Source organism: Opisthocomus hoazin, chromosome 14 (assembly GCF_030867145.1).
Source record: "Opisthocomus hoazin isolate bOpiHoa1 chromosome 14, bOpiHoa1.hap1, whole genome shotgun sequence".
Lineage (NCBI taxonomy): Eukaryota > Metazoa > Chordata > Aves > Opisthocomiformes > Opisthocomidae > Opisthocomus > Opisthocomus hoazin.
Genome location: NC_134427.1, coordinates 23086151 through 23113990, shown reverse-complemented (window position 1 = coordinate 23113990; position 27840 = coordinate 23086151). Strand labels below are relative to the sequence as shown.

Sequence of the window (27840 nt, the reverse complement as noted above, 5' to 3'; positions counted from 1 at the left end):
AGTTGTCCTTCACCAACGCACCCACCTCACCGTTATGAACTCCAAGGCAATTAAAGGTAAATATCTCAAGAGACTTCCTCTGGAGACCTGCGGAGCTCCAGGAGCTGAAGGGCAGCAGCAGACTCCTGCATGGCTGGGCCTGTCACGAAAAGCCTCGCTCCTAGCGTAAAAACCACTCGAAAGTCAGGCTGGCTCTTTGAATAAAGCAGATCTATTTCAGCACCATAACATTTTATTAAACTACACTATCAAAAAATCACATTGAGGACAGGGAGAACATTGCTGTCAGTGCATATTTTCTGTACTAAGACTGTGTTCGTAGCATCCAGCACCTGCCGAGGAAAGGACGCTGCGACAGAATCCTTCATAGCAAAGAGACAGTAGAAAACTCTTCTACAAAAATCAGGGCAGTTGGTGGCTAGCTGGAAGAGATGGAAGGGAAGCGCTTCAAGTCAAATCAGTTAGCGAGGGTTAGTTTCAAAAAGTCTACTTTTAACCGGTGTTTGTTAGCTTCTTCATCTGGGAGACGAAGATGCTGATAAACAGCGGTTTTTAGGTAGCAGTCCCTGTCCCTGCCCCTGCCTGTGCACAGACCCACACAAATATTGTGTACTGCTCCTTCACTTGTGAACTGTGATGCACACGCTTGGATACAACAGCTTGAAGTGTACTACAGTTATAAAAACCTGCTTCATCTTCTAGAACAAACAATAAAAAGTAGCAGAAATACGTTCTATACAGAAGTAAAAAAAAAAAAAAAATACCCCAAACAGTTGAGTTCCAGACAAATATTAAGAGTACATCAGGTTGGATTTAAAAAGTCTGACTTTAACATCTACCTAACTATTTCTAGTCTTCCAGGGCCACTGCTACGCAACCACCGCAGCAACGGCTCCAAGCTGCTGTCCGGCACAGGCAGGACGTGCAGCAGCCGCCCTTCTGCGCAGGCCTCCCCGACGACGTCTGTCGCGACGAGCCCCCGAAGGGCTGCAGGCAGAGGAGATAAGGCTAGCTGCAGTCTTCGTGTGAAGACGCGCATTTCAGTCGTGTTTTGAAGAGCGGAGACACAGTAAAGCCGCTGTCCGTCCCAGCCCGGGAGGGCAGGCTCCCGGCAGAACAGCAGACGGCGAGCCCAGGTTGCATCCAGGAGGAGAGGAACTATGTCCACAAGGCTGTGGTGCGGTGGGGCTCTCGACTTTCCTTTTTGAGCAACTTTCTTACGCCCAGCCAGCTGGGGTTCTGCTTCACAGGGGTGTTTGGCAGCGCAGCGGCGCTGTCAGTAACATCCGTCCTTCCAGGAGTCATCCTCGGTGGCCTGAGTGGGCTGTGCTGATGGAAGAAATCTGGTTTGAGACAAGAAAAAAGGTCACTAACAGCCAGGAGAAGCGGTGTCCGCAGTAAGCTGTCGCTGTACGCAGCGATGCGTGTTTGAGGCTTTGGCTTTCTGCAGCGTCTGTCTCCTGAGCACGCCAACCTCTGCCTGCCTTGGGGCAGCGTGGCAGCCAGCCGTGGGCACAGCCCTGCGCAGCCCCTGCGGCGGGCGGCCAGCAGCACAGGCACAGCCGCAGCGATTTCGGAGAAATTCAGTGACTGTTACTGGGTACTTCAGCAGGGGCACACATATCCCGCCCTGCTAAGCTGTTAACACTGCTGTGGGTTTTTCCCATGGCTGAGCCCAAGAGAAATATTTTTTTCCCTGCAAATGCGACTAAACACATGAAAAATAATCGGGTTGTGTGGAGTACTGTAACAAATTAAGAGTTTAAAAATTCCCTTTTGAATATTTTTGTAAGTGGGTAGATACAGTTCAATTTAAGGCTACACTGGGACACTAAAAATCAACAAGTACTGACTGGTTATTAGTTTGATACTGAATCAACTTCCCCCCGTCGTAAAAGTTTACGCTACAATTGTACTGAAAATAGCTGTAAAAAATAGCTTTTGGCCATTTGGTAGTGGATTTACCACAAGCAGATGCCTTCGGGATAAAAACACGGCCTAAAGCAGTCCGGTTGGAGAGCTGGTACCAGCATCTTAGAGGCCTTCTTCTTTAAAGAGACTGAATATGGCGTAACTACACAGCTGTCGCTTTAGACTAGCTACAAAGTTCAGATACCCACTGGCTAAATACTTAGGAAGCGAATCAAAAGCCAGAAATAAATGTCAAAAAAAAAAAAAAAAAAAAGAAAAAAGGGTCCAAAAACCCATTGCATCTTTTGGGATTCAAACCTGGCCCCTAAATCAGTTCAGAGTTGTGCAACAACAACAAGAACTGTAAGTTTCTGGAAACCTTGATATATGCTGTGCTTCCGCCCTGCTGTATGAAGTCACTATGACCACCCAATCCTGCTTAAGACAAGCCTTGTTAGCTTGTCCTACTTTTCAAACCCTTCTAAAACTCGTTAGGCCTTGGATAATGCCCACCTCGAGTCCAAACTAAAGGCTAAGGAAGGAAAAAACAAAACAGGACACCAAACTTATTTTACCAGTAGCAAAGCTACAGAGGCACCAAACTAGGGCATCTGGGCAGATTATATTAACTGTAGAGAGCATTCATCAGTCCTTTAGAAGAGTTTTTCCTCTTCCCAAGAACAGACGTCTGCACTCAATAACTATGTGCCAGAATGTTTATTTCTTACAGAAGTTTGAGCCTATGCCTCTTCATTTTCCTGGACAAAGAGCTTTGTTTAAAAGCAGCACTTACTTTTTTAAACAGATGGCATACTCAAATATTGAATGGTTTGGTTACAGATTACATGGTGAGGCCCAGCCTGTCAGTCCACCCGTACAGTCACAGAATTTAATGTCAGCGGTCTTTAAAGGACCTGCGGCCCTTTGCTTCCTGACTGAGGGAAAAGTACTTCACGCCCACGACTCTTCCAGCTAAGTACTGCCCCTTCTTCAAGGGCTCCCCCACCACAAGCCTACATCTCGAGATAACGGGTAGCTCTGACCCAACTCTGTAACCTCGTCACACTTCAGAACCGGAGACGAACGTAACTCTTTAAAAAAGCGTTTCTGATCTGTGAAAGAGAGGCAGACGGTCAGGCCCCACGCTCACCTCCTGGACGGTGCTGTCGCCTTGCTCTTGGGCGCCGAGATCCCTCCAACAGACACGCGGGCTTTAGTGGCTGAGTTTTTTGCCACAGTGACCATGTTACCACTTCTGGGAGTGCAGCTGCTACTGGCAGAGCCTGTACTAAGCGCAGATGCCTGTGGTTTCCGAGCTCCACTGACGGGACTGGCGTAACCGCAGGCTTTTACTGGCTGCCGGGGTGTTAACAGAGAGTTTGTGCATGACCCTGCTTTCATCGGCTGTCGCACCGTTAAGGGAGACTGCCCAGCACTGGAGGAATACCTGAGCTTACTGGGAGCCAGACCTAGAAATGGAGTAATAAAAGAAAGAACCACCCAGTTGGCAACAGTATGTTCAGAACCCTTCAGGATACCAGGCCTCTTGAGGGCCTCAGGTTTAGTCAGGTCCGTCAAACGGACACAAGGAGATCAGGACAGTGGGGTGGACAGAAGCTGTGGCACCGACCTGCTGAGCGCTGCTGAGTGCGTGGAATCCGACTGCTCGGCACCTGCAGATCCGACTCCAGGCTCCGACTGCTCCTTACAGACTCCAAAGCCCGCAGGCTGGTCCTGGCCAGGTTGGGCATGCTGTGGCGCATCTCCTCTGAAATCAAGAGCGAATTCTCTACTTGCTGCCTCTGGTAGCAATGGAGGTGGCCTAACGGTTTAGGCTATCTCTTGAAAAACATAGGCACTTACAAGTAGACAAGGGTTTAACTAACTCTTACCTTCCATCAAGTAACAGCGCTTTTGAAATGTATACGTCAAAATTGTTTTCACTGACTGATACTGAAAGCTCCCGACGAGCTTACCTTCGCTGTTCGCATACTTGAGGCGGTCTTGCATCGGACTTTGCACGGACCTCCTCGGGGGACGGATGCGGGAAGTGGATGACCGGCCATAATCCGCACTGGAGGAAGGGGACTGGCATCGGGGTGAGCTGAGTGGAGACGGCGAGTATCTGTGAGCGCTACGGTACGACAGGGAACAGTCGTAATCATCCTCATCCTCAAGGCTGTACGTGTCGAACTCCTGGTCGCTGTAGGTCCCTCTTCGCAGGGAGTGAAGGGAGGCACTGGAACTGCGACGTGACACAGAGGCAGAGCTAGAGGCACAATCCTGCCGGAGGCCTGGAGACGGAGGGCAACGGGGCTCAGAGTCATCGTACTTGGAAATGGAAATTCCTTACCCAGTTGCAACCCAAACTGAGGAGCAATGCTTTTAGCGGTGATTCATTTCACCTTGGAAGGAGAGTCAAGTTAATAACTCTCTTTTCTGCAGACACTCACAGCATATGGGATCTCTGAACTGGAACTGTGTCACCCACATCAGTACTGTTTAATTAGAGCAAAGAGTTCAGGTCCAGACTGACCTGAATGACTCCGTATGTCACGGACACAAGCAGCTGTGACTGCACACTACACATTGCCATGCAAGCTCTGTTAGCTTAACTAGGCACAGGAGTCTAAAGTACAGTATGAATTTTTTAGTTCAATTAGTTACGCACCCACCAGCATTTCAACAGGTTGAAACAAAGATTTGAACTTCTGCCTCCAAGTGAAAACACCCCTGCTTTTCACCGACATCTGCAGTGCATCTGTCTGGTTTATTTACAGGTCCTCCCCAGTTCATGCCTCTAAGTCTTCTTGCCTAACAAAATACAAGCAACTTCTCACTAAGAACTAGTTTAGCAAACTGGTTGAGGGGACTTTCAAGAAAGGCATCAGTTACAGTTCTGAAAAACCCTCTTCTCTGTGCAGTCCCTTCATTGCAGAGATTCAAAAAAAGCAAGCGTTCCTCGCTCGTCTCCCTTCGCAATGCAAATATGAAAAGCTTCCATCATTCTGAGGATGAAGCACTTTTCATATGTCACTGGAAACTGTAGTGTGACAGGATTTCCTTGACCTTTTTTTGATCACAGAGCACAAGAAAATACATAAGTTTAAAAAGAAAAAGGCTGCTTTATTCTCTTTAACACACTTGCACTCGGGTGTAATAAAGTGCTAACAAGATCTTACATGGTTTGCTATTTTTGGTCTCACATTCCAATTCCTGTACCATGGTATTGTTTAAATTCATCAAGGCTAAGAGAAAGTAAATGTTCTCCAAAAGAAACACAGGGAACTTCATTCTCTATTTCCTGTAAATCAAATCAATGATTAATTTGCACAGACCAACAGAGCCAATCACTTTGTTCCACCTTGATCTTCAGTTAGGCCCTTGTCCAAATCACTCTGCAGTCGATAGCAAGCTTACCAACAATTTAATGGGAATGGGATCAAGGCCTGAAATCCCCCCACACTGGGACACAGACACCTCTTCTGCTTAAGTTAAATCTGCAGAGCTCTCTCTGAGCACTTTACCAGAGCAAAACTTAGACTGTAATTTCAGCTCTTTCAGTTTCAGTGCTCTTGGACTTTTGGTTTTACACAACAGAGCAGTGGAAGACTACTTGCATCTTCTGTGAAACAAGCAACTCGTGAAACCCGGTCCTCTAGACGCTTCTGATATGATTTCAGGCTGCAGTTAGGCAGAAAAACATAAGTTTGCAAGCAAAAAGTTTTGCTGGGTTATTTTTTCAGCTGGATCAGCTCCCCAGCCCAATACACAGTGCAGTCACGCAGCTGCCTGCGTCTGCTGAAGCGAGGGGACAGCAACCGGATGGGCAACGTGAGCTGCCGCTGCTGTTTAAGCTGCCACCGTTACGGAACAGTTACTCCTGAAACGTCACCTGTACTTCAGCAACAGTCTGGGATGGAGCATTTCTGAGCGCTAAAGGGCACGTACGTATTTAACACAGGGGGGCTTTGGATAATACTTTGAAGACTATCCTCTGCTTTAAGAGGGGATATCTTGAGACTATTGTACAACTGCTAAGCTTAAGTGGCAGTTTGGGTCTGTAGACTTTTAAAGGGAGCCCCTGCAAATCACAAACATTTCAAATGATCTATTAAATTATTTTTTTGCTGGGGAAAAGGGGAAGCGAAGAACAATAGGAATCCATCTACATTTCTCTACAATTCTCAAACAGTAACACGAAGGAGATCGCTGTCACGTACTTTCTTCCTGCAGGCGTGCCATAACCTGGACGTCGGTCAAGTCCTGCAGTTTATATCCCATAGAGATGGAGTCGTCAGACGTACTCAGCTCACTGTCCACAGACGACTGCGAGCTCAGTGCAGAATGCATGCTCAGATAACCTTCGGGAGGGAAGAGGAGAGAGGAACATCAGAAGCATTCAGACATCCACACATAAAACAAGAAGGAGCAGCAGAGTATTTGTTCCAGCAATAAAATCAGTGCAGTTGTGAATGCTAGAAAGAATGAAGAAGTTAGAAATTACTTGAGAACACAACGCTCAGTATTTTAACCTGCAGTTTTCAGGAGGCAGAGTATCTCTGTGCAGGGAAAAAAGCCTGTGCACTTCTGTCCAGAAGGTGGCAAAGGGATGCTTTGTAACTCTGAGCTCAGAAACATCCTTTAAAAGATCGGTATTGGTATTATTTCTCTCTATTTTGAGAAAGGGGCAACTACTGATTTACTTATTAAGCAGCACAGTTACATGAAGTACTTGCTGGGGCACTGGTGAGCAGTCATAGGAGTAAAAGGTTCCAAATAGCTTTCAGAGTCCAGTAGCTCAGAAATCAGTCATGCAATCTGCTTACGCAAAGTGGGGTTTACACTAGATTGCCTCCTCCCCATTGCTGAGGTTTATCCATTCCCCCCCCCCCCCCCTTACCATAAACCAAGTTCTGTCTTACAGGGAAGGATCTAGCTTGTCACACAACAGGTCATAAAAAATACACACTGGAAGGATCTTTCCGTCAGTGAAGTTTTTCCCCCAAGTCAGGCATTAGGAAGAGGAACAAATAATTTTCCTTTTGAAGAATAATAAAAATATCCTCATAATCATCATGAAGTGCAGACATTTACCTGCTCGTACTTATTCTTAAGTCAAGCGAGTCAGTGTTTTCCATGGCTTAAGAGTACTGCTACTTGCTGCGGAAATAGGGAGATGAGAACAAGCCATGTAACTCTGGGGTTATCCTGGCACTTCTCCCTCAAACGTGGGAGGCCTGTGAGTAGCCCTATAGACAGAAATGCGGTCTCACAACTGCCTTTGGTCCTCCTCCAACACCGCTCTTCCTGGCATCTGGGGTGCCTGTGACTGCAGGAGGGCTGCGCATCACCTAGCCGTCAGCCTGTCTCCATCTGCAGGCGCAGGCAGATGCAGCGACAGCAGGAGAATCTTGCTGCCACTCCATCAACCTTCACTTTGGCTCGGGCGTGCATCTTCGAGAGGCAGCACGCAACGGGGAGCATATCTCCATCTTCTTTTCCCATTGCTTTGTATAAAAACACCCAACCAAACAAAAAAACATTGCTAGAAAAATCTCTGGAGACACAGAAGGATTAGTGAATGTAAAACCTCCACGTGGCAAACGTGCTGGTCTGTGCTGCGTGTTACAAAACAGCACAATACGCTCCTAGCATTAGCAACCCTCGAACACAGACACGTAAGACCATGTAACTTAGAAAGCTATTTTAGGAGAGAGTACATCATTACCTTGAAGTGATTCTGAGACAAGGTTGCAACCAGTACCATATAGTTTTTGGGTTTTTTTTTCATTAAAACCCACGATCTGGCAGAAGATCAGATAAAGCTAGTAGGCATGCAAGAGCCTAAGAGCACTTGACATCACTTTCAGCCGGAGTAGGCTTTAGAAACACAAATCCTGCTCAAGCAGGGATTCGAGATCACCACTTAGAGCACCAAGTAGGCTGTCGCACACCAGCAGACAAATCACAAACACGAGTCAGCCTCCCAAAGCATCTACAGGACATCATCCACCACTGACTTCTACTTTTGCTGACGCGGTACTGCCTGCTGTGTGCTAAGCAGTCTCGAAGGCAGCGCACCTACTGCATAATTCTCAGCAATGACACTGGAAATAAACATTTTGTCTGTTCTCGGCAAAACATCTAAAACCCATTGCCGAGTGACCCTTTCAAACTGCGGTTAATTCCAGCCAGTAGGCAGGAGCAGCAGGTTCCCAACGTTATTCCTTCAATCAGTTCTGAAAAGTAGTAACCGACGAGATGGCAAATGCACATTTGAAGTCCAGGCATAAAACGAATTTCTTGCGTGGACATGGAGCAAAATGCTTCATACCAGTAAGCCTCAAATTCCCATTTCAAAAGGCACACAGGTTTGGCAGTGTCAAGATGCTTACGTTACACAGGGATAGCAGTGCGACCGCGGTGTGAGGGGTGTGTCTGTGCGCGCGTGGGTTACACAAATGTCCACCCCGAGCCAAGACGCTCCAGCACTAAGCCTGCGCGGCTGTGTAACAGCCCTGTTTCCTTCCTTCTGGTGTCAGGAAAAGACATCGTGAGCAGCTGAAATAAAGCCAACGTGAGAGCAGGGACTGCACCTGTAGCACGTAGTATAATGAATAAGCACAGGTTTCCTGCTGCTCCTAACACCTCCTTTTAATGCTAAAAGCTGTATTTTTAATGCCGCTGTATCTTAACTACAGCTTTTTGAAAAGCAAAGTTCCCAGTTCAGTTGGGTGAGTTTAGTTTGGTCGTTGCATTTCAAGTTGCAGGTCTATTCAAAATCAGTCAAGAAGGGGAAGAAAAACATCCACATTCTTTCATCAGTAAAAACTGTCGTGGCTCAATGTTGCCAGATGAAGTGATTATGGTTTTCCTTACGGAAAGTTCAAAATACACCACATCTGGATTTTGTAGAAGGTTTGTTTAGTTTTTGAGGGAAATTACTGTTAAATATTTTTCATTTGAATGGCAGGGAAGCTCCATTTTCCTCAGAAATAAAATTAGATTCGAGTCAACCAAGCTGATAGTGACCTTTAAACTCATGTCAGCACTTACACCAGTCACAGGGGAAGAGCCACCAAACAGATGAACTCTCAGGTATAATCCTGCACAGACAAAGCCTGTTCTGTGCTTGATTTTTTATCTGGTACCTCTGACAAGTTCAGCAGATTTGCAGAGTGAATGAAGAAGTCTAGAAGTGGCACAGGCACTTTGGTTTTACGCATCTGCAACCACTTCTGTGTGAAAAGGTTGTGAGACATCTCAATTGCCAACCAAACAAGAAATTGATTTAGAGATTTATCCCTGCAGAATTCAGCCTGCAAAAATCACCAGTCCTACAGGCATCCTTTTGTTTGCAAAACAGAGATGTGTTAATTTCTATTTACAGCAGAAAACCAGCAGATCTCCAAAGCATACCTGCAGCTGTGAAAACATCCATATGCAACCCTTTTTTTCTTTAAGAAAAAGTTCATTTAACATCAAGCTTCAAGCCAGAAACTGTTAAACATGCTTTATGTTTTTAAACATGCAAATTAGGACACAGCAATTTCCACAAAACCCACCCGAATGAAGGCAGACTCCTTCGAAGAGAAAGCCAAGAGGCAGAGCAGCTGCGCTGGGAAACTGAGCGTGAACAGCACCAAGGCCCAGCACAGCTCCTGCGAGAGCCTACCCGGCCTCCTCAGGCAGCAGCTTAAATGCACAGGCAGACTCGAGGCCGAGCCATTGCGGAGAAACTTCACTACTGTACCTAGAAATACAGGCTTCTGACAAGAATTTTGGCTAAGTTGCCTCTTGGGTAGGAAATCTTACTCCAAACGCAATTAGGTCTGATGGAAAGCTTTTGCTATTTTGTGTTTAGCTGCCCACTTGGCCAATTTAAAGACTTCTCCTGGAGACTACACCTTTTATCTTAAAGCGCAAGGCTTCTTTCTGTTGCCTACATATTTTCAAAAGAAACTTCACACACTCTCCAACCATGAAACTCAATCCAAGTAACTTCATGAAGTTAACACCTACATATGGTAACATTATTCAACAGCAATATTTTCTTTGCCAACAGCTGTTCTCTATTTTGTCACTTAAAATTAGTACAATTTATAAACACATAAAGTTACAAAAACAACAAACATGAAATAACTACAAGACATTTAGAATGCAAGGAGGTTTTCGCCTACACAACAGACGAAACCTGGGTCAGTAAGTGAGCAAATTAACAGGAGAAAACCCCATGGGTGGACTTGCATCTCTTGACAACTTTTCCCTGTGTCAATTAGTAATACTCCTTGCATTTTAAACACCACAGGTTTGCACTGCTCTACTGACATGCCGTACCTGAGCTGCCACAGGTTAGTAGTGCTTTGTTAGTCGATTTGAGATGCCCGGGAGAGTTTAGTGCATTGCTACAGGAGCCTGCCTCTGTATTCAAATTATACGCGCTTGGTGACGCCAGCGGACTGCAATACAGGTTTTTCCATCTACTGGCTAGAAGGAAAAATACAAAAAAGCCACAAAGGTTATCAAATTATTTTCAAAAACAAGGAGCATAGGACAAAGAAAAGCATCAGATCAAACAAGATTAAATATCGTAACAGACATACTTTAAATAGGACATCCTGATGGTGTCAGTTACAGGACGTAGGGAGCAAAGCAGCGCCTGTTCCCTTGCTCACCCTCCCCTCTAACTTGTTTTGTCACTTCTGAAGAATTCCAAGAATAACTACTGACAAACTCGGCTTTAAAGAAGCCATGCATATCTGAAAGCTTCAGTGCTGGTCTGCAAAGATGACTGTTTTCATAAATATCTGTCACTTCTACACCCCACTTGCATTTTAAAGAACTCCACTGAACTTTGTTTACACGTGTCATTTTAATTTTTAATGATGGAATGAAAACAGCATTAGAGCACAAAAGCTATGCCTGTAGATTAGAAGGAGAGCAACTTCGTATGAAATGCAACCACTCTGAAATAGTTCTTCAGCACACAGACTCGCACAGGAGTTAGTCAAACAATCAAAATAAGCCAAGTAGCAAAAGTCTGTGCCTCCGTGCTTACAGAAGGCGGAAATACAGAGCTACAACACTAAGGAAGTGCCTCAGTCTATGAGGTGTGTCTGTCCAAGGGGCTGCTGTACTGCCCCCCGAACGCTTACCATTGAGCAGCTAAGAAAATAATGAAGATTGACAATATAAATAGTTTTCTCTTTTTTATTTCCCCCATAAATACAAGGTCAGACTATTTTAGTTAAAAAGGAGTGACAGAGTACACCAAAGCCTGATACATTTCAGACAGAAATCAAAGAGTTAATCAAACAAGTCTTCACTCAAATTCTCCAATGCAGATGGTTTATAAAAGTAAATGAAGTTTGTTCTCAAACTACATTCACTTAAATCAGGAATTTCAAGTCTAAGCTCAAAATAAGCCTGATTTCAAGGAGTGCCAGAACACTGTTAGTATGTAAACTTCAGAAAAAGCCCAAACCAAAACAGGGGCCTCTCAGACTTCAAATCACCGAGGTCAAATCCCTGGTCAAACTAAAATCAAAATTATTGCACACAGACAGCAGACAGAGCCAGGCAATTCAAAACCCAGGCAGACAACAACTTTTGTACCAAACTGGGGGCTGCATTTTCAGCAGTTAAGAACATCACTGAACTTCAAAACATTAATTCTCTCAGGCAGTGTTTGAAAAAGTGAAGTTCTAGCCACAGCTGTTGTGTTTAGATGGTCACGAGTGCAGCCAGGCAGATGAGGCTGCAACACAGGCTGCTCTGCAATGCTTTTCAACGAGGAGTTGTTAGAAGAAAGTAACAAAGCCAGTCTCCAGCTGCAGGTAAATCACAGCTGCCCATGTAAGAAAGCTATGTGACACAGAGCGCCGTACAATTTAGCAAAGGATTACTTACTTCAAACCCCTCTGTCTCGGCTGTCAGCAATTCAGCCCAGGACTCGCGCGTTTTACACACGAACCCGGAGTGCCTTTGAGAAGACAGAGGGAGGATATCCACCAGACAGATGCCAGGTGATGTGCTACAGAGACGCAGCGACAGAGCAACCTGCCGAGTTGTGTAATGAAGTAACCTATGCATCTATTCTGACAGATCCTACATCAGTGAGGGGCTAATATAGGACTGATCCTTCTGCGCTCTGAAAAAGGAGAAGAAAACCCACAAACCTACATGCCCAGAATGCAGGCTATGATGGTGGTACGCGACTACTGAACAGGACGCTCCATGGCGTTTTCGTTTCAGGCAGATTAAGTAAGGGGTTTTGCCTCAGTGGTTAAGTAACACAGCTGAAAGCCGCCATGACGTGCTTGTAGGGGATGATAAAACCTGAAGAAAAACTAGGTTTCCAAGTGACACTGTTCCTTCAAATTACAGATTTTAATGGTTCATTACTGCGAGCTTTGAGCATCAGACAACTATTTCACCCAGGTAATAATACTAACGGTAAGATATGGCAAGAATAATCCCCATTAGAAACACTAAAGAACACTGGAATGTTTTATATAGAAAAAAGCTACAATAATAGTTTTATATGATTCTCTCCCCCACCTCCCAGAAGCACATTTTTTCCTCTACATATTTTTATATTAAAGGTGTTTAAATATTTAAAAAAAAAATCAATTAAGAGTCTGAAAACACTAAAATATATTTTAGTGCCTCAGCTCTGAACATCTTAAAAAAACAGAAAGCAAGGTAATCCATTTGCCAGTTGATCTGAAATGCCTGTATCTGTGTCTTCAAAAACACAGAGGCAAAACATCACAGTTCAGTTTGTTTTGTCTATTACTTGTAGTCAGCATAGTTTTCTTAACGTTCACAGAATGCTCTCTTACCTTCATCAGTTGAGGCATTGCCAATGTAAACCAACAGCAGGGAGGGTTTTGTACCAGGACAAACAGGCATCAAGAGCACAACAGCTAAAGTGCTCTCTCTGCAGATACTCTCCGCTACAGCAACCGCAAACTTCGCGTCTCCTCTGCTTTACTGTTTCTCGATCATGTACCGTACACAAGTGGAAATAAAAGACACCCAAAGAAGCAATGCTTAGAGTTTACACACCTTGATCAAGTCTGTTTATAAGAGTTCGGCAGGCTGCTTCCGTCTCGGCACTGGGATTGTCCAATACCTGTCGGCACCATTTCAAAGGCGAGTCCGCTTTCTGATCCGTAGCGGATTTTCTCGGGGACACATAGAGCCTTTGCAAAGATTGAAAGGAAACAGTGAAAAATGCGCATTAACTGAAAGCATACAGCCACCAAAGCATACCTAACAGTAAGCAACAGGAGAGTTATACAAATTAAAAAATGGGTAAAAAAAAAATTAAAGTTTACATTGTATACTATGACTCAGAAACAAAATTTACTATCACAGTAGTAAAGTTCACTGAAAGATGGCTTCACAGAGAAAGTACTCAGCCTCTGCAAAGCAAGCTTCAAGCCTGGCCTGCTGGAATACTGCTAAAAGTGAAGTTGTTGGAACAATCTCCATCACCTATCACCCTGCCTCTCCCCCTCCAAAAAACCCATCTCATGACAAAGACAGCACGGGCGGGGAGGTGGTTCTAACCTGAGCTTCAAGGTGATCTACTTTCAGAAGTTTAACTGTTGTATTTCTTGTTAAAACACCCGTGGCTCTGGATATTCCACCTGTATCGCACTGCAGGCAACAACTGTCTCCTCTCTTCTACCAGCACCTCTCCGAGACGCTGAATGAATCGCAGGAAGTCTGCCCATGCATTTCAGGGATAAACCATTGAATTGGAAGATTCAGAAATCTTCAGATTAGGATCTTCAGTTAAGAAGTATGACGACTTAGGTCTTCAGTTAGGAAGTATGACTGTATGCTCCCTTTCCTCTTTTGTTATTGTAATGTTAGATAGGGTCTCCTAAAGCCTAAATTTTGGCTAGTTCTAATACACCTAGCACTGTTTTGCATATATATACAGGATTAGCCTTATGTACAGACAGATTTAACCATCTTATACTCTTTGGTTATCTACAACCGATCTCGTGTAAAGTAGCATCTCCACCATACTTCCTAAGTAGAAAATTTGTCTCAAGAAAGGTTAAAGCATATAGGAGCCAGACTGAATAGCAACTCGAGTATTTTACTTACATATCCCACATTTGCATTTTTAAAGCAAAAACAACTGCAATGACCAAAAAGCCTCCTATATTTTAACATATAAATAGAAACACACTTAAAAACTTTTGTGAGGGAAGAAAAAAATCAGTACTGTATATATATAAAAGCTAAACAGTTTGTAATTGTTGCAATGTCACTTAGAGAAGAACACCCTTGGGTAGCGGGCATCGAGACCTCAATCAAAGAGCACGGGAGAGGTGGGAGCAGAAACGAGAGGCACAGTCACCAACAGACTCTGCCCAGAGACAAACTCCCTGCGTGTACTAATACAGACCTTACTTTAACAGCGGAGTTCTAGCTAAGTAATCTTCATGTGCACGTGTTAATATATTTACTGCGCTATGAATGCACTGCTACAAGCAGATGCTCAGTACAGTATCCTGCTGAAGTCATTCAAAGGACCACAAAAAGGAGTCACAGGGAGGACAGTAAGCTTTGTGATGATGAACTTAAGGACCTGCATCTGTGCAATTTCTGGGCAAGCCTGAGAGGTGATTACCTCTGACCTCAATTAAAAAAAAAAAAGCAGAGAGGAGATTTCTGAAAGCAGAAACTTTTTTGATCTTGTTAGTGAGGCCATAAGATTTTTACACTTAAGTCTCCAACTATCAAATTTGTCCACAATGTAATTTTTTAGATTCAAGCATACCAGAAGCAGAAAAGAACTTCCAAGTCTTTGAAACTGTGTAGCTATTGAATACCTTTCTAGAAGCACTATGCTTTGAGACTAAGTTTTGGGGCGTGAACATGCAGGACCCTGATGGAGAGGTTTAGCTGTCATTCACAGCAGTGAGGTCTAGCTGTCGGGTCCCTCCCTCTCAACAGGCTCTGACGAGCTGTCTGCACAGCCTTCAGCAGCTGCCTCTCCACACCAAGAAAATCCACAGGAACGGGCTTCATGCTTCATAATCTCCTGCCAGAAGAAGGGAGCTCATCCAGGCACACCATCACACAACTGCTTATTTTTTTCCATCACCACTTTCCTCTCAAGCACCAGTCCGGTACTGCTTCACCTAGCGAACGGCTCGAAGGCGACAAGGAACCCTCTTGGTCACCAGCAAACTGGCTGCAGCCAGGCCTGATGATTGATGCTCCTCCCAACAGCCATCCTCACGCTGACGTACACAAAGTATTTCACCTTCATCAGTGCAAAATCCAGTATTTGAACATAAGAGTGATTGTGAGGATGGTTTTCAGATTTCTAGGAATGCAACTGCCTCCTACTCCCTCTTCTAGCAGTAACTTCTGACACTCCTGCACCAAGATGCATCAAGTCTTTCTGCTCCAGTTACTCATTCTCACACAGACATCTCATATCCAATTCATAAAATACTCCTTTCCCCAACAAACCTAATATAAATCATCACATATTTTAGTAATTCTCCCATTAATTTGTAAAACACCCACATGTTTAAAAGACACAGAAACATACTATGGGACTCTCAGTTGTCAGGTGCCCTATCCACAAAAAGCAACATTTGGCTAAATCAAAACATACAAACAACATGGATATTTAATACTCCGTACTGGCATCAAAACGTCCATCTAACCTACTGCTGTGTCCCCTGTCCTGTGTCCGGGTAAGGATAAGTGCGGAAACCAGCAACCCGGCAGCTGTACTGACGCAGGAAGCTCTCCCGGACTCCCACAACGCAGCAATGTGGGGCTATCAGACCGGGCATCTCCGCATGCAACAGCTCTCAAGATAATATATCTCAGTGAAGCCATCTAATCCCTTTTTTGAATTCCTACCTGCTTTTAGCACCCACAGCACCCTGCTGCACCAAGGCACAGGGTGAAGGACCACCTCCATCCACTTGCCCTGAAAACATCACCTGCTGCTTAGTCTTGGTATTGTCTGGTTCTTGGGGGACAGGATACAGGTGGAAGGTAATTATTCTCTGTTGCCTCTTGACATGCCACTCACAACTTACACATCTTAATAATATTCCTGCCCCTGGCCAGACCCATTTTTTTCAGGGAGCAGAGATTCAGCCTCTTTCGTCACATCTCGCACAGAAGCTTTTTCATACCAAGCTTTACACAAAACCACATGCAATTGAAAAAATCCAAAAGCTGATTTGCTACTGACAAAACAAATGCTGAGAAACATGAACACAAATATTCCTGAAGGTGCAATGTTACCTTTTATGAAAGGCCCCACAAGCACATCTTGCCGCATTTCTGCACGGGTAAATGAGCATTACAGCCACTCACATCCAATAAAACAGAGAAAGCAAAGTGCTCTCTCTCTGGATTTATTTTACAGTTCAGACCAAAAAAGCAGCAGTAAAATCATCAAACAAAAAAGAGGCCAACTGCCTCCTTAGGGCAGGTCACACTGTTCTTCACATATTTTAGGTTAAGGGAGAAAAGCCCTGCTCTACTTCAGGAAGGAGTCGTTCTACCCAGCTCCTCCCTTGCTTCCAGCCCTGTTTCTACCCAGGCCTATATCAGCTGAAAATGGTAATACTTGTTTGATTGCCAGAACCGTTTCCACATGGAGCAGAGCTACCTGCTGCCCGGGGTGGCAGAGTCTCTGTAGTCTGCCAGAGGACTCTCATTTTTCAGCTGACAAGTCTATTAGCAAGAGCTGGTCTCACTTAGAATTTCACTAAACTCAATCAAGTAAGCACAACTCAATTTTTCAGAGCACAGACAGGCAACATAAAAAAACAAAAAGAGGAATTCTGGATTGATTTCACAGCATCAGGTTTACTATTTTCCCTTTTAAGTGCCTTTGGGGAAGGGTTCAACACACTTAGCAAGCTAAGAACTCAAAATATGCTGGCATGGCTTATTCTCCTGGAGCACAGCACACCATCGGCTGATAAAGACACCAGCCCCACAAACAGAAGTGAATGTTTTTCTGGACACAGTATTAAGAACAAAAGTCACCTTTCACTAGAGGATCCCCCCACCCAGTGTCACGGCACGACAGCCGCAGCGACAGAGCCCGGGTTAATACAGCACCCCACTTCCAGCTGAACCAAACCGGGCTTTCTTCTGCCAGAGGTTTTTGTGATAAGCTCAACTCACTCTGTTTAAAAACATGCAGAATTTTATTTCTGGTACTTTTATCCTCTAAGGCTGTTTGATTTGTCAGGTTAGCTTAATCCAATAAGCACTGGAAAAACCGTACTCAGGCATGCAACTAAGTATGCATTCGACCGCCAGCTTATGAGTCAGCCAAAGTCTGTTGGGTTTAACAAATACCCGATTACCGAATAAGCCCTACCTTGCATTTTGCTCCTACAACTCAGCAGTTTGGGTGTGAAGCACGTTCTGTTTAAACGGCAAAAGGTTATGCTTTGAGTATTTTCTCTTATCAAATTGCAAATGACAATTAAGAAGTTATTTAGATAGTCACAAGGCCTACAACAAAATTCAGAAAGTAAACATTTGGGCATATAGTCTCAATTTGATGTATGAGGGGGTTGCTGCATAACTGATTAAATATGAATGAGATTTTCTTCATCTTCTGAGGAAAGCCTTAGATAAAGCATCGTTAGTTTCTGCTTACCACTGTACGTGTTTCACTTTCCCATACAAAGTATCGTATGAAATGCACTGCTGGCAAGAGCCAAGCAGTTTTAGTTGTGCACCAAGCACAACGTGAGATTTTTCTTCCATTAAGAATGTAGGCACTCGAAAATAAATTTATGGGATTCTTTGCACTTTACTCTGACATATTCTAATGTACTGAAAGCACAGCATCTTCCAGAGATAATATTTTTCTTTTGGGGTCAATGTCACGGGAGGATTTGTGGGAGTTAATGGCCACTATTGTTTGATTTTGAAAATACTGCTTTAAATACAAAACTCCAAGAATCCAGAAAATACTACAACAACTTTCTCAACTTGCATGCTGCACTGAAATAAAGCATATTCACAATTTAGTACACATCAGATCAATCATAAGAGTGCAAACTGGTATTGCCGGAGAATTTAAGATCCTAATCATGTAGAATATTTGCACTAATTAACCTACAGATCGTAAGAAGAGAATCCAGGCTGCGGAAAGCTGTATAACTAGCACATTAGCAAATTAAACTGAAAGCAAAAGGAACCTCAGCTTTCAAGACACACGCTTGGTTTATTTATTATACATCTTCCACAGCACTTAGCACCAGGAGTTACAGCGGTACCAAAACCGGCAGACATTACACTGATTCTCAAACCTTTGAGTTATACACATCAGTGCAAGGAGAAAGAGGCCTGAGGTAGCTAAATACATTTAGAACAATTTAGTTTTATAATATACGCCTCCATAAAGTGCTAAGAAGGCAGCTAAATTCTTCTATAAAGCATGTATTTCAAACAGATAATGTGTTCATTTTCCTTTCCTTTATGCATCAGACTTCAGAGCGTTGTTTTTCAGATTTATTACTGTGCTTATGCTGCTCTTATCTCAAATCTAAACACTATTGTTGAACAGAAATACCAATACTGGCAAAACAGTGTTGGGGAAAGCAACACTGAAACAATACTGTTCCAGGTCTTGAAATGATAGAAACATAAAAGGGAAAAATGAGGAAAATCCTGTGGAAAACACTCCACACAAAAGCATTACAGTATTAGCCCAAGTAGATGTTTGAGCCTTTATTCCCAAGAAACAGAAACTGGGAAGAGAGAAGAAAAAAAGAAGAATGATACTGCAAAACCCAGAAGAGGCACCACCTTTTCACGTCTGTCTAGTGACTAATCCTGCTGAACAGAACACCAACAACCTCGTCACACAGTCGCAGAAGCTCTAACCATGGCATTAACTCTATTTCATGACGCAGCCAACAGACTACGATGATCAAAAGGCACCGTGTGGGACAACTTCAGAGCCGCATTATGCACGCTGCACAAGGGTGCTGAGCAGCATCCGTGGCGATCTCGCTGCAGCCACGTCAAAAGGCTTTCCCCCGGCAGCGCAAAGGAGCAGACGGATGCCCGTGCCCACACCTCATCTTACAGAAAGAGCCGTGAGCCAATACCTCAAGCGTTTCAGTAAGATTGCCGTCATTTTAAGCTTCCGCCATCAAAACCAATTTAACTTGAAAGGTTGTATTTTGCACACAAGTGTCAGACAAGCAGGTAGGTTTTTCGTTTCAAATTACTCTACTCCAGCACTGGCAATTACTGGCAACAAAAACTGCTGATGGCAATGCTGTCTTCAAGCTGCACAGACAGGGTCTGACGGAGCTCACCTACCCAGAGATGGTGCACAGCGAGACAGACGTTACACCGGCCATCGCAACGGCTACCTGGAGCTAGCACAAACGGCTAACACGCTACTCAAACAAGCCAGACAACCAGGAAATGTTTTTGATAAGTCATCTGTACAATATTTAGTGCAACAGAGCTAACTGATCCACTGTTAAAAATACCTCTAGAAGGTTTTCGTAAGACCACCAGTCCGAGAAACTAAGGCCTTGCAAATTGCTGTGTCCAAGTCATGGAGAGTCTTGTCAGCAAGGAAAGATCACAGGCAGACTACTGCATGGCTTGTGGAAGTGTACAAATCAATTATATAGAGAGTAGGGAGCTAAAGTTCTCCCCTAAATAAGAGGCACAAGATGCCGTATTTTTCATTATGCTATATTTGTACCATACCTGAATTTTGTGCAGAACCACACCCTCATTTGCTGGAACTTCTCCAGAAATTTTTTTCCTATCTCTGGTGACACAAGAAGGTAACAACGATGATATCCTGCAGCATGTTGAATTAAATGCTTTAAGACATCAATACAGCAGACCACTGGACACAGGGCTAAGGCTGAAAAGATACACTCCCAGCAAACTCCTAATAACAGTGGCTTATCTGAGCAAACCCTGCTCCTTCTTCCTACAAAGACTACTTCAAGCGCACCCCACTTGCTGTGTTGAACTCCTGGATTCAAGCGGGAGACGACACAACACGAAGGTGAAGGCAGCACAACCTGTTTTCAGTGGAAAAGCAAGCTTTTGGGAATGAAAACTGTGCAAGGCGTGGATGGAGCATCAACCCAGGGATTTACCTGAGTGTGACAGGGATTCCTTCTCCTCCTCACCCCACAAAAATACAGGACCGTGTTCAGCTGAGCAGATCTGAACACCGTACATAAAAGCTCATCTGAAGCCCTGTGTTAAACCACTGGCAGTTTTGCCACTGAGATCAAGATCTTAAACAGCAGCAGCAGCCATACGCCTTCTGTCAAGGAGAAAACCTAAAGCTGTTGAAGGCGAGGCATGGACAGAGAGTTTGGTACTCATCCCATCAAAGGAGATGGAGGCAAAAATAGTCTAATCTAGTAACAAGGAGAAAGAGTACTGAAACAATTTAGGGCTTTTCACTTCTGCCATTTCTTTCTGTATCTCTCTTTCATCCAATGACACATTAATAAGAACACTTTATAATTCAGAGGGGTTTGGAATTGGAATCATTTCATCTTAATTCCAAGTCAAAATCCTCTCTCCCAAGTCTTACCAGGAAAAACAACTGAGAATTGGCAAAATATCAAACAAGCAGCACGGGAATGCATAACAAAGTGCTGAACACAAATCACTGCATGAAGAACAATAAACCAAACGTGCAGAAAACCACAACTGAATTCTTTGATATGTGGAGTACCTAAGAATGCCAAACACAAAGGAAGACAAACAAGGTAATGCTATCGCAAGCATATCTTGCTTGTCCCATTCCGCACGGTAGCAGCCCTTCTGCAAACAGCTCAGGGGCTGACCTGCGCTGCAGCGTAGCGTAAGAGAGAAAACTGGTGACCAGTCACGGGCAAACAGCACTGAAGTCTAAGGCAAGCATCACGCTGAACTCCACGGCGCAGAAAGCCGGCTTTCCCTTGATTGGGTCTCACAGATATTTACAATTTTGAATAGCTATTTGAGAAAGTGACCTAAGAAAGCAAGTCAGGGGACAGACACCAAAGTAGTACAGAGTTACAGCTGTGGCACGTGATGCGGTACCTCATGTTTCACAGGAGTTCAGTCACTGCGATGTTGGTTTTCAACACAAAACCTCAGACCACAAAAATCTTGCTGAAGCCAAGGGAAGCTGCACAGAAACGTTTGCAAGTTTGATCCAAACAAAAGCAACAATTCCAGAACAGTGCAGAAACTGAGACCCTATCTGCACCCGCAGAGAACAGTAACAAATCTTCTGACCCGCTCCTCCGTGCTTCCACCTTCTCCCTCCTAGGGCAATGGTTTGTGCTGTTACCACTTCTGCTCAAGTGGAAAAAATCCACACCGCAGCCTTAACGAGAGGTTTCAAACCTATGAGGAAGGCAGGAGGTGAAAACACAATACCACAATAGAAATTACGCTGAAGTTTGGACCTGTTCTTAAAAAGAGAATGACATGGAGATACAAGAACTAAAACCTCTCTTTTTGAAAGCTTCCTGCTCCCCAACCCCTGTTTGAAACACCTTGATAATTTAAAAGAATACAAAATAAGTTCTTCATGTTCCTTAATGTATAAAACATCACTCCCTCTACTAGATGATATTAAATAAATAGTGAGCAAACCAAAAGGACTGGGCTGTTGAAATCTATCAATTCAGCAGTGACAGGAAAAAACAAAGCCACTGTGAATCTCAGAAATTACCACAAATTCTAAGTATCAAAGGATGCACGCTATGTTCCAATACTAGCTACAGTTTCTTCCCTAATGAATAACATTTTAAACAGGACAGCAACTATAACAATATAGTAAGCTATTCGCTTTAACTACACACTACTCCACACATTTGGATATCCAGGCAGTACAAATTCCCCCCAATCAGCAAAGCCACCTTATTAAAGCTGATCCTAAATCTATATAGCATTGAGGAGTTTGTTGGGGTTTTTTTTGTCTTGTTTTTTAAAAAAGCTCCCCCCTCTCCCTCCCTTCCCCAGCCACTGTTTTCTGATTACTGCTGATGGGAATGCATGAATAGCTGCACGGACGGTAGGTGAGAAGTGCTTATGAGGAGCATTTGGGATATTCGGCAATAGGCACAGCCACGCACTACTGACCGTACATACATTATTCGTTGCCTCCTTTCAGTTTAGCTGAAGAGCTGTAGAACAGGAAGCCATTGTAAAAACAACTTCTTGTTTTACCAGGTTTGTTTCACAAGAGGAAAACAAAACAGAGCGAAGGAAGGCAACACGATCAAAGGTAATTTATGATAATAAAACTTGCACAAGAGCTCCATAACACCACCTCTATTTAAGCTCCTTGGGGCGCCTCTTTCTAATCTGTTAGCCCGTGTTAACCAAATGTGACAAGCAAACAGAAGTATCAAAACCATGAAGATCCTACAAGGTCTAGTGAGCAGGGAACCTGGCAAGGAAGAATGCCCTTATTAGCCACCAGCTCAAGGAAAGGTTAATAAACTGAGCCTGTGGGTGCAGAACCTCTCCTGACTGCACTGGACACTATTCACTGGCTGCAGAAATCTCCGACTCCGTCTGGTTTCTTTGCTGAGTCATAGTTTGAAGAATCTCTCATGTTACAGGCTATATAAACAGGAATATAAAACCAGCTGTTCTCATTAACATGGAAATAACAAATCCTGTCTTCCAAATTCAACTTCAGTATATTCCCTTATGTTTTTTTTTTCTTTAAGAAGTCTGTTCACAACGCTGTTCAGGTGTGCTAAAGAGCTGCAGTGATCACATTAGAGCCAGCACCTGGGTTTTAACAGAAAGCTTGCAAATAAAAAAAAAAAAAAAATCATGACTGGCAGTAGAAGGTAAAAGCAAATGAGAAGTCACTTGTAGCATCTGCAGCCAGGAGAGGTGCGTGAATGGACTTTCTGAATGCCCAGGAAAAGAGCGCATAAGAAGAAACCCAAAAATGCTTTCCTCCGTTTTTAATATAACCTTGAATTTAGACTTGAGCTGATGCCATTACGTTATTGAGCCCCATTCCATTAACCAACAAAAGTTTACCTTCACTTAAACTCTAAAAATTCATTAGCCATTGTAAGAGTTGTTTTGTATTCAGCAACCCTTCCGCCACACTATCTTTGCTGCCAGATTCATCTCTGGCTACACAGTTCTGAAACACAATTTGCAGATCCCCGAGGCTCTCCTACGAAGTCTTAAAATTAGTAACTCTTGGTAAAACCTCGAGTCACAGCTATTGCATGAGCTGGAATTAGCCCCGAACTGTAACTAGCTTTGGAAGGGGAAGGGAAATTAAATCTGCTGATTTGTACACCAAGTTCTAAACAACGCTGCTGGTGAAGCAGCGAGCCCTACAAAGTAAGGGCAGCTAAGGACTACATCACTGACCTGTTTTGGTTTGTGTCCCTGAACAAAAGGAACAAGTTAACTGCAAAGAAACAGTACTCGGGAAATGGAAACGATTTGTCTTCTTAGATACTAGCAAAAGCCACAAATTCCGGATGGTCTAAGGTCTCAGTTTCTGTTTTACAAAATTATTATTTAAATACAGTATTTGGCAGTCACATACAGAGCTTAAAAACTCCATTGTTCATTCATCTGAGGGCATTATACGTAAACCAACTAACAGGGAAAAGAAGGTTTTCTATGCTTGCTACAGCAGTGTCAGGAAGAAAGTAGGAAAGAGAAGCCTTAAACTGATTTGGAAAAAAAAAAATGCTCTGGCACAATGGTCTTAAAAATAGGAACAGCTAGTAAAGAGAACTGCATTCTTGCTGCTAAAAATCAAAGCACTGTACAGGAATCACTTTATACCCTTAATAATTATTGCACACCTGAACACAGAAACTCCCAACCGCAGCAGCACAAGGTCCATATGTCCCTGAGGTTTTGACATACATACCAGCTATCATCTTCTTCACTGCAATTTTCAAGTTCTATCACTTTCACTTCATCCAGATCCGTGTTATTCGAAAGACTTTCTAGGTCTCCACATTCTTTGTTGGGATTTTGTTCGTTTATTTTAACTGAGGACTCCATGCCTGCAATGACCAAGTTTCCCATAAGCTCTGCGCTATTGCTTGTATCCATATGTGAAGAACACCTCATGTTATCACCGGTCTTCGTTTCCACCTTATGCATGATAGAAGACAACTCCTCAGTGGCACTGTTGCAGCTGAACTGCATCTGGGCCTCTAGGTCTTTTTTTAAGCAGTTGTTCTCTCCTTCCTCTTTTCTTATTTTGCTTAACTGGTTGTGCAGATCTGCCATTATCTGGAATTCTTGCTTCTCAGTGATGGCATTGATGCTATTATTAATTTCCATCCCATTGAGACCAGAGTCATGGTTATCCACACCAGTATGGATCTCACTTTGCATGTTTGTCCCAAGAATGCTCCTGCCACTCTTCATTCTCGGGTGCTGGTTCTCGATCTCCAGCCTCCTCACCAGCTCCCGCAGCTTTCGCACCTCCTCGAGCTCTGGGCCAACCTCCTCGGATGCCGGCTCCGTGTCAGGGCCCATGGCCGAGCTCTCCGTTGAGTCTCGTCCTAGGTCAGGCTCCAGAGCATGATCCCGCTGTATGACCGGGGCGTTCCCAGGAACTACCATCATCCAAAATGCACGGTTTCACTGCAAGACATGAAAAACATTTAAAAGCTCCGGAAAGATGCACAATATTTTAAGTAAACTGGAATTAAACACCTAAAATTCTAAACTAATTACACTGGGGTAGAAGGTGATGGAATTTAATCAAAAATCTATTGAAAAAGAACAACTGAAATTAGCACGTAACATTTCAACACACACAAATTACTTGTTTTAAACAGCCAGGATGTGCCACCTCTACGCTACAAATGAGACTGTATAAAAGGAAGCTGATTTAATCAGGCACAATAGTTTCCATCTGTTTACAAACAAAATACATGAGAAAAGCACTGATTGAGCAAAGTCAGGAAACATAATTAGCAAGGTGCTGACGTCAGACGATGACAGCATTAAGAAAATGGTAAAAAAAACATCCTTTGTTCATTAGCAGGTTTATCCTGGAAAAGCAGGAAAAAAAACTTGAAAACATTTCGGTATCAACTTATACCACAGACTAACGACAGGAACTGCAGTTACCTCGGTACACGAAAATAAGCGTAACTCATGTCTTTACTGGCATATTTTCCTCTTACAACTGAAGAGAGAGGGGCAAGCTCTCTGATGCAAACACAGTGAAAAACAGAAAAAAAAAAAAATCGATAAATATCACACCATAGATTACATATTCCACCAAGTTTCATAAAATGAAGCCGTCTCGCTGCTTTTCCTGTCTTGAGTGCTACTGTTCGCCCCGCGGTTGTGTGACCGAGGAAGAGCGTGCAGAGCACCATCGCTCCGGCAGCTTTAAACCGCACAGGTACTCAGGCTGCCCAAAAGCCAGGAAATAACTCTGCTGCATTTAACACACATTTTTACAACATTTACAGTGTAACAAGCAAACACTAATTTTTCCCCATACTGGTAATTTACACGAGTTTTCAGTTTCAATGCCTGCATTCAGTTCTGAATTGACTCCTCACTGAAAAGTCCCTAACAGAGATTCATGTTCCACAGAGCAAGGAGATGCCCCTAAAAAAATTGTAAACCCTTTCCATTTTGCAGCAGGAGGGCAAACAGATAGACTGACAGACAGAAGAGGGAGTCAGACAACACAGCCAGTTCAAAGTTTAAAAGATTCGACGCAGGTGTTACAACTGCGTTTGAACCCTGATTTTTTGCAGCTGTAGATCTTCTTCCCCCCCCCCCTTTGCTGCCTGAAAACAACTGCTGTTTTTAAGGCCTAATTGCCAGCAGGTAGAGTAAACCATGAAAATTAAACGTCACACAAAGTACCCAAACCAAGCCAGGTTAAAAATCAGACTACCCTCCCCCCCCATGTACACCTTTGCATCTCCCTATTATTTAGTTACTTGTAACAGCAGCAGCCCAGTACGTTTCCTAAAAAAAATACAGTTGTGGGTTTGGGTTTTTTTTTCCACTTGACGAGTTTTTTTTTATTTTGGTTCTCTACATGCAAAACGAAAATCTTCGGCTTACGTTTGAATTACAAACGAACACGAACAGCACTTAGGAAGAGCTGTAAGCAAACAGAGCTGACTGTGGCACGCTGCAAATGCAGCTTTCCAAATCCTGCCCGCGAGCAGCATCACTGAAGCCACGGCCACTTGGGGAAAAGAAATTTAATTTGTAGTTACCAAGCAATCCGATTCCTACCCGTCCGTCCCCCTTCGAAAATCTCTCCGCGTGCATTCTCACTCCTACAAAACCACCCCAATCTCTCAACGGGTGAGAAAACCAGCGTTACGGTTTCCGAAGACGGGTCCAAGCCACTGCTCAGTGACTCGCCGGGGATGCAGCAGCGGGGAGCCGAGGAGTTCCACTGTCACAGCAGAACAAGGGCCCAGGGTAGGGGCAAGCAGCGAGGTCTATCAGCCGGGAAAGCTGATCTCCTCCAAGGCTGAGGCGCAGCAAACGCTGCGTTTACACTCACAGAGGGGGGGAACAACCAGATCAGAACCGTTGAGACATCTCCCGCGACCGGTAAGTCTAAAAAGCACCAAAATAAAGCCGCAAGGGTACGGGCGGGCAAAAATATAAATCTGCAAAACTTCATTTCATTGTATGATGGGCCGGGGGGGTGGGGGGGGGGGAGGAAGCCGCATTCCAAGCCGTGGCTGTGCGGGAGACAATAATTGGACTTTTTCAGGGAGACATCCGGGTTTTCACGGCAGGTTAACGGATGGAAAGGGCGGGGGGGGGGAACAAGGACCCGCTCTACGCCCCCAGCCCCGCAACCCCAGGCCCTGCCGGCCCCGCTCCCGGGGAGGCTCCGCAGCGTGGACAGCTCCCGGTGCGCGGCCGCGCTGAGGGAGGAACCGGAGGGAGGAGGAGAAGGAGGAGGAGGAGGAGGAGGAGGAGGGTGAGGGCGGGGAGAGGGTCGCAGCCGGGGGCCGCGGGGAGGCCGGGGCCGGAGCCCCGCGGGTGGACGCGTCCTGCGTGAGGAGCGGGGGGGGGAGGGGAGCCCCGAGCGTGAGGGAGCGGCGAGGGCGCGACCCTCACGGGGTGCTGCGGGGGGCTCGGGAGCGGCCAGCCCACGCCGAGGGGAGCCGAGCCGAGCCGAGGGGAGCCGAGCCGAGCCGAGGGGAGCCGAGCCGAGGGGAGCCGAGCCGAGGGGAGCCGAGCCGAGGGGAGCCGAGCCGAGGGGAGCCGAGCCGAGGGGAGGGCTCCAGCCACCCACGCCCTCCCCTTCCCCTCACACGGTACCTGCCGCGGCCGCCGATGGAGGCCGAGGGGGCGCGAGGCCGCCCACCGCCGCCGCCGCCTTTCTCCGGCGACGCCTGCAGCCTCGCTCGCAAACGGCGGGAGGGAGCCGCCGCGCGCGCATTTGGGCCCCGCCCCCTCGCTCCCTCCCTCCACTCGCAGCACCGCCGCCTCGCTGTGGTGGGGCCTTGTGCGCGTGCGCGGCGGGGCCCTGAGGCGGCGGGGGGGCCGCAGGTTCGATCCCGACCCCGGCCCCGTCACGGCCGGGCCCTGGCCCCGCACCGCCCCGGTCCCGGCAAGGGGGTCTGCGGCTGCACTGCCTCGCGGCGCCGGGCTCTGCCCTCAGCCTCCCGCGGGGCTTCGCGGCCCGGTCACCCTGCGCCAGGGCTGGAGGCCGCCGGCGGGGCTGCGGGGTTTCCCGAGGGCTCGCTGGGGCTGGGGTCGTTGGGGAAGAGCCGCGGCTGGCGGGGATCGGTGAGGGGGGAGAGGGGATCCTTCTCCTTGTGCATACGGTTCTGAAATGCAGAAGAGCAGGGTGCGTGTGCAGAGCAGGCTGCACAGCACCGCATCCAGGCAGGTCTGGAA

General features: G+C 45.3%; 1 protein-coding gene across 2 annotated transcripts; it reads right to left on the bottom strand.

The window, feature by feature from the left end:
- Positions 1-218: 218 nt before the first annotated feature.
- On the bottom strand, positions 219-27366 carry LOC104333412 (SLAIN motif-containing protein-like). 2 transcript variants are annotated; one of them, XM_075435636.1, is made up of 9 exons: positions 27259-27366; positions 23852-24579; positions 12985-13121; positions 10252-10401; positions 6135-6275; positions 3888-4205; positions 3542-3679; positions 3062-3380; positions 219-1343 (listed from the first exon to the last, which is right to left on the bottom strand). In XM_075435636.1, the coding sequence occupies exons 2-9, from the start codon at positions 24559-24561 to the stop codon at positions 1277-1279; spliced, it is 1980 nt and encodes a 659-aa protein (XP_075291751.1). In that variant the 5' UTR covers positions 24562-24579; positions 27259-27366; the 3' UTR covers positions 219-1276. The 2 variants fall into 2 exon arrangements, with proteins under 2 accessions (XP_075291751.1, XP_075291752.1); XM_075435637.1 differs by lacking the exon at positions 10252-10401.
- Positions 27367-27840: the final 474 nt, after the last annotated feature.

What these genes read in the sequence shown, in the direction of transcription:
- LOC104333412 (XM_075435636.1), bottom strand. Translation starts at nt 24,561, where the DNA reads ATGATGGTAGTTCCTGGGAACGCCCCGGTCATACAGCGGGATCATGCT. An exon ending in ACTAACCTGTGGCAGCTCAG is followed by an intron (nt 6,276 to 10,251) that starts GTACGGCATGTC and finishes TCCCTCCCGAAG; the next exon opens with GTTATCTGAGCATGCATTCT. An exon ending in CAAGTATGCGAACAGCGAAG is followed by an intron (nt 3,680 to 3,887) that starts GTAAGCTCGTCG and finishes TCTTGATTTCAG; the next exon opens with AGGAGATGCGCCACAGCATG.